Below are 14,155 nucleotides of genomic sequence, written 5' to 3' on the forward strand. Positions count from 1 at the left end.
TTCTGAACTGCTCATTGAATCTATGGCTCAAAGTATTGCTACACTAGTTTAGCAAGCCCATTCCCATTGGCACACATGGAGAGTGCAAAATCTGGTGCAGCTGTGCATGGTAGACAATCAGCTTCTAACTTGTTCAAATAAGCTTTGAAAAAAAAAAAAAAAAACCTGCAGAGCTGCATCGGATTTTGCACTCTCCAGTTTTAGAAGGTCAACCCAATTGTATTATCTGATTCAAAGGCAGTGCACATCCTTAAAAACAAACAAACATACTAAATGAACTGCATCCATCACTGTCTGCAGATTGTAAACTAAGGCCCCTTTCACACAGGGCTGATCAGTTTTGACGGACTCCACTTGCTCAGCAGGAATCGCTCCGCTGATCCCCGCTGAGCAGACAGATGACAGGTTCGTCTCCACTCACTGTGCAGAGACTGACCTGTAAAGCCCTGTACAAATGATCGGTGTGTCTGATGAAAACGGACCGATGGACCGTTTTCATCGGACAAACCGATCAGGTGTGGGTCCCATTGGTTTGTTTTCCATTGGTGAAAATTCCATCAGATATCCGATCGTGTGTACAGGGCTTCAGAGTCCCATTCTTGTTTATGGGGGAGATTGAAAGAAAATGGACAGGCTGTCCGTTTTTCATCGGATCCCACCCACTGGACGATTGGCGAACGTATGGCCCCCTTACATGCCACATTTGGCATGTCATTTTTTGGGGGGGGGAGTGGGGGCTTCAGGAGGAGTGGGACTTCCTGTTCCACAGACACTGAGCAGCTTTTTATCTAAAAGTGAGCAACAACTAGAAGTAAAATGTTGGGAGCTCACAACCTCACCTACTAGACAGCTCTAAACATCTTACTCTTAAAATAGATTTTTAAGAGAGTAGTTAATGTAGAATTCAGGAATCAGTCTGTGCCATCTAGGGGTCAGCTAACAACAGCGTGGCACTGGGGCCCATATGTGTTTGCATTAACTATAAAAGAAAGGGCTCAAGCACTTTAGACACCCAATATAATTTTATAGTCGCATTGGCTACCATGCTACTGGTATTTGGCAAGCCCTAATCCACAGGAAGAACACAAAACTTTTGGCTGCTAATGGAAGAAAGAGACCACATGGTGTATGGGATATTTCAGCCATGATATCTCGCTGCTGGAATCTAGAAGAATGTTAGCAGCCAGCAGATTATTCAGCCTACCAGCTTCTGACTTCATCATAAATATTGGGTTTGGCTGGACAGACCCGTTAGACTGCACCCACCCACAAATGAAGTAGGCCCATGCTTATTTTAAACCTGAAGTAAACTTGAGGCACAGGTATAGTGTCCATATCCCCAGTCACCAGCATTTTATAACATTTTGACGGGCATAAAAATGTGTACCTTCTTTGCAAAATTTAGTAATCCACGCAATAGTATCAGGTAATATTAACATCAGATGCTACAGGCAGTTTGGCTTCTGGCTGCTTACCCGTGTGACTTCTCTTATGGACCATTAGCACATTGGGGCCAATGCAAACCATGCCACAGACGTCACATTTCAGTTTACCATTCGGAAGCCGGATTCCACCATCAAGAGACAGCTCCTGATTCATGTGACTGTCTGAGATCCCATTGGTTTCTGCCAGGGGCTCTTCCAAACCACTCTCATCATCCTGTGCCTGGATTGGAGTACCTCGGCGAAGGGGCTTTCTGTCCCCTTCCTCATCACTCTGCATCTCCATCTTTACGGAGTTTGCTAAAAAAAAAAAAAAAAAAAAAAAAATTACATTAGTATAGAATTTCGTTTCCATTAGGCATATTATGTATATAATAAAAAGAAAACATTCTGAGAGAAATACAGGCATACCCCACTTTTAAGTACATAATGGGACCAGAGCATGTATGTAAAACGAAAAATGTACTTAAAGTGAAACAATACCTTTTTTCACTTCTAGGGTGTAGTAGGGGGTCAGGGACTGTAGTTGAGGTCCCAGGGGCTGTAGTGGGGGTATCAGGGGCACACTGGAACAGAGCGGGCTATGCTCTCGGAGCTTCAGCTCCTTTTACTGCAGCTGCAAAATGTCTGTACAGTACTTGTAAGGCACTTTACATACACTCGTGGGTATGTCCTTACTCATGAGTGTATGTAAAGTGAGTGTACTTAAAGTGGGGTATGCCTGTATAAGACATTCATTGTTGATCTCTTTTAGAAAATAGTATTTGTGCCTGGGTTTTAATACTTTTTGCTTTCAAGCAACCCCTTTGTTACAGTGGCTGCACAGCTAAATGGTGGTGCAGTATAAGTCTATAGAAGAAAATAGCCATGCAGTGCATCTCTTCTGCAGATATGGGACTTTAGTATATGTTACCGTACTATCTGGATTTGCAATTGGCATGCTGGCTATTTACTTCTATTGTCAAAACAGACTGATCTTACAAATAGCACAGATTTGTTTAGAATCTTCTGTAGTTAAACCCAGCACAGGGGTGACAAACTCAATTTCATCGATGGCCGCATTAGGGTTTTTCTCAAAGGGCCAGTTGTATTTGTAAAACTACATATATTTGCAAAAACTACACCACACACCCCCACTTCGAACCGCATTGAAGGGGGGGTGTGGCCAGTGGGAGGATTCTAAAGGGGCAATGAATACTAGGAGTGCTTTATGTGCAGAGTTCAGGGATGTACAGAGTGCAGTTCCAGGGGTGCCCTATGCAGAGTGCAGAATTCAATAGCGAACCATGTACCAAGTGTAGGATTTAGAGGTGTGCTATATACAAAGTGAATTCAGAGCTGTGTTATGTACAGAGTGCAGCGTTCAGGGGTGCAATGTGTATAGAGTGCAGGGTTGAGGTGTACACTACATACAGACTACAGAGTTTAGGGATGTGCTATGCACAGTGTGCAGGGTGCGAGGGCCACATGAAATGGCCTGGCCATAATCTGCCCACTGGCCTTGTGTTTGACAAATGTGGTCTAGCAAAACTATTGTGGACCTATGTCTTGGAACCAGAGAAGCTCATGCTCATTAGTAAACTTTTGCCTACAAAGCACACGAAACAATGTATGAAACAAAATGTGGCATCTCTAATATGGGTGTAAAGTGAAGCCAAAATAGTATTAATTTTAGTTTTGGATTACATATTGGGTTAAATCCTCTTCCAGGATGTCCATTGGCCAGATTTCTCCCTACATCTAGCCTTGGTTGCTTTCAAGCCATTGCTGAAAATGTACCTCTTGTTTCCACTTTGTGGACTGCATTCTCCATATATTTTTGCAGAAAAGTTGAAAGTTGAAACTTGTGTAAAAAACACCATAAAAAAGGAAGGTGTTTAGAAAATGACCACCCTCCCCGTACTTATTGAGCCTGCTCCAAGAGACCCTCTTTGAATTTATGAGCAATGCATATAGAGACCTCTGTGATTGACGAGGACATTTAGGTGCCAGCATACAGCTGACAGTATGTTATGATTGCTGAACCTAAAAGGCTTTGAACATTCTTCCTGGTTGGCTACATAAAGTTACCATAAAGTTGTGATAAATGTAAAGGCAAACCATTAAAAGATTACGGGGCAGATCCTCAAAGAAATTACGCGGCGTATCTCTTGATACGTCGCGTAATTTCAAATTTTGCGCGTCGTATCTTTGTTTTGTATCCCCAAAACAAGATACGACGGCATCTGTGTTAGATCCGACAGGCGTACGTCTTCGTACGCCGTCGGATCTTAGATGCAATTTTTTTTGGCATCCACTAGGTGGCGTTCACGTCGTAATCCGCATCGAGTATGCGAATTAGCTATTTCCGACGATCCACAAATGTACGAGCGGCCGTCGCATTTTTTTACGCCGTTTCCGTTCGGCTTTTTCCGGCGTATAGTTAAAGCTGCTATCTGGTGGCGTACTCAATGTTAAGTATGGCCGTCGTTCCCACGTCTAATTTTGAAAATGTTACGTTGTTTGCGTAAGTCGTCAGTGAATGGCACTGGACGCCATTTATGCTCACATTGAAAACAATGACGTCCTTGCGACGTCATTTAGCGCAATGCACGGCGGGAAATTTTAGGGACGGCGCATGCGCAGTTCGTTCGGCGCGGGGACGCACTTTATTTAAATTAAACATGCCCCCTACCCGCCCAATTTGAAATCCACCGTGAGAGATACACTACGCCGCCGTAACTTATGGCGCAAATTCATTGAGGATTCAAACCAAAGTCAGGTAAGTTACAGCGGCGTAGCGTATCTCACATCTGCGCTGGGCGCAGCGGAGGTACGTGGATCTACCCCTACCTTTTTAGTTTTGTTCAGAAAAACTAGCCCTACAGACACAGACAGTCTGCACTACTAATTGGATGTCATTTGTGACCAGCACAGGTATCATTTCGGCTCATGGGTACAAAAAAATAAAGATAAATTCTTTGGACCTTACCTAATATTTAGGTGTACTAGCAATTTTGGTCCTCCCTGTCATGTTCTATTCTAACAACTGCTGAAAACAAAATTTCAGAAGGACATAACGCGATGATCTCATTTAATGACGGTTAAAAAAAAAGACGGAAGAATTTACATAGTTAAGTACATACTTAAAATAAAGACATATCAGAGGTACCACGTGCACCACTAAGTAGCTCCACAAAGCAAACAACAGTTTTAAGTCAGATATAGTTGACAAAAATTCTACCTCCAAACTTCTCCCCATACGGTTTCATGTTTCTTCTTTCTGGCTCTTTTCCAGCAGGACGAAACAGCTGCCAGGTGTTTTCTGCAAGCTGTTTGCCCCTCTCCTTGTGGTTTGTCTGCATGAGCCCACAAACAAGGTCGCCGGGTCCCTTCCAGTGCAGGAGGGAGTGGAGCCCGACCTCATCTCGTTCTCAGCACAACTCCATCCTTCCACTTTTAGATCCTGCCGTCAGTACTTGTTGTGTGCCTGTATTCCTCTCCCACAGGGATGGAACGGCGAACATCATCTCTCCATAGAGGATAAGTGCTGCAAGAGGGATCTCCTCGCTGCTATTCACAATCTACCTGTGTAATACAGGCACACTGTTCTGTTGTTGTATATGTAATTAGCAGGCATATACAAGTGTCCTTACAGTACACGGCTAATAATATGTATTAGCATATATCCCTGCGTGACACTTACATAGAAGAATCCCTTTCTTGGAAGAATGTATCAGTTGATGGCATCATTCTGTAACCCAGTAGTGGTTAAACCAGCCAGTCTAGTAAGGGATATGCAATGTGATAAACTACTATTCCCTGTTGGCTGACAGGGCATGTAGTTCATAACAGCTACTGAACAAGTTTGCCAAACAATAGCATGACTACCAGAGCATGCTGGGAATTATGGTTCAGTGTCATACTTCGATTCTGTGATGCCCTGTGCAAAATATTAGTCTGATGCCCCCCTAGGGAAAATTTGAGTCTTGCTCACCCCCCGTGGTAGCCATTGGTAATCTCTGCTTTCTAATGGGTAGCTCACTACTCTGGAAAATTGTTACACAGTGGAGAAGCGGAGTTAGGCCTCGTACACACGACCGTTTTCCTCGACAGAATCCATCAAGAAACTTGGCGGGAGAGCTTTTTTGCAGAGGAAACCGGTCATGTGTACGTTTTTCATCGAGGAAACTGTATTTTTCCTCGACGGGAGTCTCAATTTCCTCGTCGTGTTCCTCGTCGGGCTGGTTTTCGACGAGAAACACGTTTGTGTGTATGCTAAGAAACCCGCGCATGCTCAGAATAAAGTATGAGACGGGAGCGCACCTTCGGTAAAAGTAGCGTTTGTAATGGAGATAACACATTTCTCACGCTGTAACAGACTGAAAAAGTGCAAATTGTCTCTTACCAAACTTTTACTTAACACGCAGAACATGAGATTAGGAAAAGCAGCCCCAAGGGTTGTGCCAGTGGAATCGAACTTCCCCTGCCGTTGTATGTGTTGTACGTCACCGCGTTTGAGAAGGAGGAGATTTGGTCTTGACCGTGTGTACGCAAAGGAAGCTTGTCAAGTTCCTCGACAAGCCTAACAAGGAACTCGTTGAGGAAAACGATATGTCTTTTCCGACGAGTTCCTTGGTCGTGTGTATGAGGCCTTACAGCCAGAACAAATAGCTCTCCTACACAGAGAAGCTGAATTGACAAAATGAAAGCCCATTTGAAGTGTATTTCTTTATACTACTGTACCCATGCACAGTATTGATTTTAAAATGCTTTTTGCTTTAAAATGTCTTAAAATACATTTAAAATGCTGCCTTCTGCCCTCCAGTGCTTTGCGTCAGCATAAGTGTATAACAGCCACACATCGCAACATTAATGTCTTCATACAGAACTGTATTACAGCGGAGCAGAGGGAGATTCGTTAGATCAGTTCTGATACCAAAGTTCTGATTACCAAGTGCACTGGATCTAAAGGCCTGCACACCTGATCGGAAAACCGTATGAAAAATACCGCTTTGTTAGTGATCGTACGATAACCTTGTAATCGTTCATACGCTGCTTTTGAGAGTCGCTTACGATACTTCATGCAAAATTATCCAATAGGACAAGCACGAAAGTTATCTGGTTATCACCAGATGGTCACCAGTCATCTCTGTGATCATCGGAAGCCCGGGCGCGATGTTATGACGTCACGCCTGGGTACCGGAATGTAAACACAGCCGCAATCGCGGCTGAAAGCATTAGATCTGTGAATTTTTTTTTTTTACGATCTAATGCTTTCCAGCCTGGAGGAGAGATGTGGGGTCTTATTGACCCCGCATCTTTCCATAAAGAGTACCTGTCACGAACCATTCCTATTACAAGGGATGTTTACATTCCTCGTAATAGGTATAAAAGTGATAAAAAAAATAAAAAAAATTAAGTAAAATAACAAATAAAATAATATTTATTTGTTTTTTAAACGCCCCTATCCCTGGTAGTTTGCACTCAGAAGCGAACATGCACGCAAGTCCAGCCCACATATGTAAACGCAGTTCAAACCACACAGGTATTGCCGCGTGCGTTAGAGCGCCAGCAACAGTTCTAGCACTAGACCTCCTCTGTAACTCTAAATTGGTAACTTGTAAAAAAAAAAAATAAGCGACGTCTATGGAGATTTTTAAGTACTGAAGTTTGGCGCTATTCCATGAGTGTGCGCAATTTTAAAGCGTGACATGTTAGGTATCTATTTACTCAGCGTAACTTCATCTTTCACATTGTGCAAAAAAATTGTGCTAATTTTACTGTTTTGTTATTTTTTAATTGAAAAATGATTGCGCAAATACAGTGCAAGATAAAAAGTTGCAATGACCACCATTTTATTCCCTAGGGTGTGTGCTAAAAAAACACATGTTTGTGGGTTCTGAGTAATTTTCTAGCAAAAAAATATGATTTTTGCATGTAGGAGAGAAGTGCCAAAATAGGCCCGGTATGGAAGTGGTTAATGTGTGAAGGTTTTCATATCAGTAATCAAATTCATATATTATGCCTCATTGTTGATCAGTATCTGATTACTGTGACACAGTTTGTCAAGCACAGTAAAGACTTCATGCAGCTTCAGGATTTGGTGTATGATTTCTTACATTGTAAAAACATTTTGTTCTTTCAGTGTACTAAAAGAAATCTTGATTGAAAACAGTTAATCAGTGTCACAGTGAATTCTATCTCCAATAACGCACCATTGTTTTTCCTGGAAGTACCGTTTCTCTTACCGCCTAAAAAGTAGAAGATAATACCTTTAAGTCAGAAACATTTGTGTTTTGCAATCATCCTGTGCTCGTCCTTTGATAAAGAAATGAGACAAGCATCGCACCATTACGAAAGACAACACTATCTTTCTTTCCTTAAGTCAGTTGTGCAAAATTCTCAGTAACTGCCTCTTTCCGCATTCACATGAGCAGAACTTATTTAATACTTCTTAAAAAGAGAAGTATGGGAATTTTTATAATAAAAAATATATATATATATATATATACATCATACATACATACATACATACATACATACATACATACATACACACACACACACACACACACATACATACATATTCACACACACACACACTTTTTTAATCATACCTACCTAGGAAGATGCAGCACATTTGTCCACCCTGGCTCTAACACTGAGAATCGAGCGATCAAACACCGCCAATCGCTGGGTTCTCACAGCCCCCTAGCAGAAAGCTGCTGACTGTCAGTCACCAGCGCTCTGCTCCCTCCTCACTCATTGGAGCGCTGGGCTATAGACGTGGGGCAGAATCGGCCAGCTCAGGCTCTCAGCATCTTGTTGAAAAGTTGAGCAAGGTGCAGGTCCAGGCATGTGGGCAGATCCCGACTACAGGGTCAGCCGACACAGAGCTTCAGTCCGCTGTCTGCTGAAAACTGGTTATAGAAGTGCAGAACGAACTGCACTCATAGGATCAAAATGCTCCTAGCAGCAACGTTTAACCTTTTTTTTCTGTTTCTAGAAGCAAAAAGTGTTTTATGTGTCCATTTTAGTCTAGGAGCAGAATTAATTTTTTTCGTTTTTTGGGAGAGAGAAAAGAAAACGATGAATGCTCCGAACTGCTGCTAAAAGCTGGCACAAAACCACTATAATGAGCGTTTTTCAGGCATTTTTTTTAGCATGTAGTATGTATGGAGCCTACAAAAAATAAATAAAAAATCATAAAACATTGTCAAAACTCCCTTGGATATTCCAGGAGTAAATATTGCTTACTGTACACACACAACGATAAGGTACTAAAGTGTGCAGGGAAAACCACAACACCGTCTCCCAGCATATCCCAGCTGTAATATTAGGAAAGTCCCTAAGGTCTCATTACTCATTTGTAACCCAGAAGACGAGCTACCCTGACCTTACAGTGTTTCACATCAAGAAATCCACAATGAGACTCGGCAAAGAAACACTATCAGAATTTGTGCTAAGTGAATAGCCAAAGGTCATAGTGCAAAAGGCAAATGTATATCATTTACAGCCAAAGCCCAGGCCAAATGTATACTTCTTCATTTCCAGCTGCCACTGGTCAAGGTTTCCAAAACTAAATATTTTTTGCCCCCTACTGGTAAAACTGCCCACTCTTATGAGCATATGATAAGAAATGAGACTGTATATGTATTTTAGTCTCGCAACAATAAAACATTCATATGCATATCTCTAACTGGAATCATCCCTAGAGAAAATTTCATTTATATAGCCGTCTTCTGACATTGCTAATAGGAATTCAGAGCATGACAATGCAGAGACAGATTCATACCCACACAATGATGGTTCTGCTCTCATTGCAACCCTTCATGGGCTCACTGTAATAGAGCCGGTGTCTTGTCGATCTAGTTCCCCCTATCGAGATGGTTCCCTGCTTGACTGTGCAGGCGCAGACATAGCCCACGGAAATCTCCGAACCTCGGGCGGCATCCAGGCTCATTCCTTAACATCCCCATGGATTGGAGGATGTTAAAAAAAAAAAAAAAGGCAGGAGGCCGAGCAAAGCGAGGACGTGAAGTCGACTGGCCACTTACAGCAAATTCCACGTCGCCCCGGACCTCTTGCTACAGCTGCTCAGGTTCGGTGATTTCCTTCGGCTCGGATTGCGCTTGCGGAACCATATTGTCAGATCACTGGCATCTTTCTAAAGTAGCTTAGACTTCTTGTTTATTAGTGCTCCAAATAAGAATTTTATATCTTCAGTCCCAGTAACAATGGTCAACAAAATCAAAAGAAATGGTGAATCTAACCATATTTATGCAGTCAAAGCGGTTATGTACAACATTTTTGCCTTATGCAAAATTCTGACCAACCTTGTTGCAATCCGGAGGTTTAATGAAAATGTGGTCAGTATGACCATAGTGCCATAATCTCATGATCATCGCACTGGTTATGAACCCCAAAAATTTATGAAAAAGCAATAGCGCACTTACCATAAATGACATGAATTGTGTAAGTATAAAAGCCTTTGGTAGTGAATTTAACTCAAAGGGTCCGTGCAAAACAGATATTCCATTTCACCAGTAAATTACATCTGGTTTCTCAGATTTGTAATCAAATGACTTCCTGGATTCCCAGATCTCTTTGAGGCTCCAATGGAGAGGTGTTCCTTCTACAGTACCCGACCGTGTTCCTCCCCACCTTTTGGTGTTCACATATCTCATTGTTTCTGTTCTCTTTATTATATAACAACAACACTTTGACCAGAGTTGGAACTCCTTTCTTATGCCGTGTACACACAGTCGGAATTTCCGACAAGAAAAGTTTGATGTGAGCTTTTGGTCAAAAATTCCGAGGCCCCATTGGACATTTTCGGTCGGAATTTCCGGGAGCTGGTTCTCAAATTTTCAGACGGAAAAAGTTCTTGTCGGAAATTCCGATCATCTGTATGCAATTTCGACGCACACAAATCTTACACATGCTCAGAATCAATTAGTCGTAGTGTTGTACGTGACGCGTTCTTGACGGTTGGAATTTCCGACAACATTTGTGTGACCGTGTGTACGCAACACAAGTTTGAGCCAACATTCTGTTGGAAAAAAATCCACTGTTTTGTTGTCGGAATTTCCGATTGTGTGTACGCGGAATAAGGCTGCAGTTGCTATGTAGTTATTTGAAGGAACAAAGAGGAGCACCCCATTCACACATGTGCAACTTGTCATGCAACTTTGAACATGTACCCCATGTTTTCCAATGATAACCATTGATATATTTGCTACTTAAAGTTGCAGTGACTTCAAAGTAGTTCATGCACTATTTTGGTCCACTTTCATGCAACTTGAGGGCCATATCCTTCAATGTTAACCCTCCAAAGTTGAACGAATGTTGTACCCGATTGTTTTACACGCAACAGTGGGTCCGACTTTGCAGAGGGAGAACAAGTCTCATCCAAGTCGCACGCATCCAAAGTTGCACCAAAGTTACATTATGCAGTAACAGTATGCATGTAGGGGTCTGTAGAAGAACAAAATGTCCATAGGTGGGATTTTCTCTAAATAACATGTGGATAGCAAGCTTAAAATATGCAGTGGGTAAGGAACTAGCTGAAAACATGGCAAACCTAACTGGCATTTTGAGAAGATATAGTTTCTGAAATGTAAATTTGCATATTGTCACTAGCAAAGACTCGTAAAAGTTTAAACCAGGTATCAGCAACATGTTGATTGTGACTTTCCTGCAATTGCAGCAATGTCATATATAGATCACAAATACCATGTGCCAACCACCAGACCCTGACCCTGCCCACTACATTTCAGACGACAAGAGTCATTGCAGAGTCGAGGAAGTCCTGGAAATCTTCTGGTGTTTAATGTGTTAAATAAAAAAGCCAAAACAGAAACCTGGGAGGACTTCCCTCACTCTGCCAGGTGACGCTGCACCCCAGGTCTGGTAAATGAATTTTACAGAGGGAGGGGGAAATTTGTGCTTTGTTTAATTTAGGAAGGGGGGTTGGTTTGTACTGGAATAAGATGTGAATCACATGATACTGACCCCTGCACTGGTCCCCCTCTAGAGCCAGCACTTCGCTTCCCAGCTCCACCTCCAGCAGCACAAGGTAATGGGGTTGCACTGTGATGTAAAAGGAGGGTGGGGGACTCTTGACTTCTGATGGTGTGGGGGCTCTGGACATCTAGGTCTTAGATACAACCGGCCCTTTGAGGGTGACCATAATGCTGATGTGGCCTGCGATGAAATGGCGCTCGACACCCTTGGTGGATAGGCAGTCAATAGAAATGGCAACCTTTTTTAGTTTTAGTTGTATTTTAAAACGTCCTTCTAAGAAAATGAATAAACTACAGTAAAGTCCATGGCTGAAAAAAAATATAAAAATCTGGTTCAATAATTTATATTGACAAGCAAATTTTAAAGGTTTACGGGATGCTACATACATATCTGGATGCTTTACAGTAGTCCTTGTACAAAGACAATGGTTATATTACATCATCATATAATATTACACGGGAGTGTGTTGACAGTTATCATATTGGGCATATCACATATTGCTGGAAAATTTGAACCATTGTTTCACAGTCTGACAGTTCACTGTGATGTTGAGGGTTCCAGAACAGGATATGAAATCACAAGTATATACGTATATCGAAAGAGAAAATCTTCCAACGTCTGGATCTTTACCTAAAGTCAGACTGCCAGCTTGTACGTCCAAAAGAAAAAGGAATCACAATTCAGCTGTCATTTTTCTAGTGAGGTTTTAAAGACACTGTAAGGCCCCTTTCACACCAAAGGAGTTTAAAAAAAAAAAAAGTGCATTGCAGGCAGTTTTAACCCTTTCTCAGTCGCTAGCGGGGGTTAAAACCGCACCGCTAGCGGCCATATATAGCGTCAAAAACTACAGTATAGCGGAGCAAAAAATAGCGCCGCTATACCGCCAGCACACCTTCCGTGCCCAGTATGAAAGGGGCCTTACTGTGGGCAACAAAGACAGGTTTTCCTTTAGATATTTGTATAAATAAGGCCAGTGATTTCTTTGTACAAATGTTTTTTTTTCACGACAAATCTTAAAGCTTCAGGCAAAAACACAAAATGCAGCGATGAATAAAATAAAAAATACATACATTTTATTTCTGGATGTACGGCCCGGCAGATGAGCCAAATCAATGCAGTTGGTTTGTATAATAGTGGGAAATGGAGATTCGGATGTTTTATCCTAATGCCACATACACACAATAGTTTTTTGTCTTGTAAAAAAACGTTGTTTTTTCGCATGAAAAAAAACTTCATTTTCAAAAACGACGTTGCCTACACACCAATCGTTTTTTCAAAATGCTCTAGCAAAGCGTGGTTATGTACAACACATACGACGGCACTCTGTTCCATTCAAGCTCGCGTCATAACTTGATTCTGAGCATGCGCGGGTTTAAAAACGTTGTTTTAGCCCACACACGATCATTTTTTTATGACACAAAAAACGACATTTTGAAAAACGACATAAAAAATTAAAGCATGTTCGAATTTTTTTTTTGGTCGTTTTTTAGAAGACAAAAAATGACATAAAGCCCACACACGATCATTTTAAATGACGTTTTTTAAAACGTTGTTTTATTTCATCACAAAAAACGACTTAAGGCCACTTTCACACGGGGCGGATCAGTAATGATCCGCCTCCGTATGCTCTGTAAGCTCAGCAGGGATCGCTTAGTTGATCCCCGCTAAGCCGGCGGATGACAGGGCGGTCCCCGCACACTGTGCAGGGACCGCCCTGTCTATTCTCCGTTCTCCCCTATGGGGGGAATCGGATGAACATGGACCGTATGTCTGTGTTCACCCGATCCGCAAACAGAAGGAAAAAATAGGGTTTTCTTCCGTCTGCAAAATCGGATCTTTGCGAAGGCGGATGATTACGTACCAATGTATGTCCCTTTTTCATCCGCAAACAGATGGATGAAAAAGTGGACATACGGTCCGCACGTGTGAAAGGGGCCTTAAAGTGTATGTGTAATGAGTATTTAGCCCTCCGAATTCGGTTTGACTACAGAATGATTAGCCTTTATGATGTAAATTACTGCGAGTGGGAGTGGCTTCACAAAAGAAAATTGGACAGGGCTGACACCAATCGTCCACAAAAATGCTGTGTTGTCAGCCTATAACAGATCTTAGGAGCGGAGTGAATTTCCTGCAGATCAACAGGTATTTCTCCATACTTTCAGGGTCTTTAACCCTCTCAGTAGCCCTTTACTTGGGCTTGAATGGCCAGGAGGTGGCACAGCTTCTATATCATATGACTGCTGTGATTGACTCTCACACAGTCACATGATCAAGAGCCCATCCTGCTAGCTCCCAATCAGAAGCTGTGACCGGGAGCTGTCAGTGACTGTTCAATCAACCCACTTTTCTTGCAACGTGGTCATCAAAGAGGTTGAATGACCAATCACGGGGAAATGCAGAGATCCAGTGCAGATGTTTGTTGTTATTTTGCCCTAACATACATTTTAAAAATAAGGTCTTCTGAAGTACATTAAAAGGGCAATAACACTTGATGTTATCCAAAGTTTACTAATGATTTTTACTATTGACCATGATAACGGAACAAAGCATGCTTTATACTTGCTGTACATTGCACTTCGTTTACTAGAGACTAAAGTATTATTCTTCTGCACTTTCAGGCTCCACAATGCATTGAAATGGCTGCAAAGCAAGATGTTAATAAAACTACATTATATTGCCACTCCTCATCTCAGGGCAGATCCTAG

The 14,155-nt window shown here is 42.0% G+C and overlaps 1 protein-coding gene across 15 annotated transcripts in view; it reads right to left on the minus strand.

Moving 5' to 3' along the window:
* The window catches only part of IKZF2 (IKAROS family zinc finger 2), a 141,084-nt gene that overhangs the window by 33,446 nt on the left and 93,483 nt on the right, over positions 1 to 14,155 (minus strand). For 9 of the 15 annotated variants that reach the window (XM_040357464.1, XM_040357469.1, XM_040357468.1 and 6 more), the window contains one exon: positions 1,476 to 1,742. In XM_040357464.1, coding sequence (XP_040213398.1) covers positions 1,476 to 1,742 — 267 coding nt within the window. Of the gene's footprint in view, positions 1 to 1,475; positions 1,743 to 4,665; positions 5,224 to 14,155 lie in introns of those variants that run through there. The other 6 variants (XM_040357473.1, XM_040357471.1, XM_040357470.1 and 3 more) reach the window with 2 other exon arrangements.

The sequence above is a fragment of the Rana temporaria genome, chromosome 6 (assembly GCF_905171775.1).
Source record: "Rana temporaria chromosome 6, aRanTem1.1, whole genome shotgun sequence".
In the NCBI taxonomy this organism is placed as follows: Eukaryota; Metazoa; Chordata; class Amphibia; order Anura; family Ranidae; genus Rana; species Rana temporaria.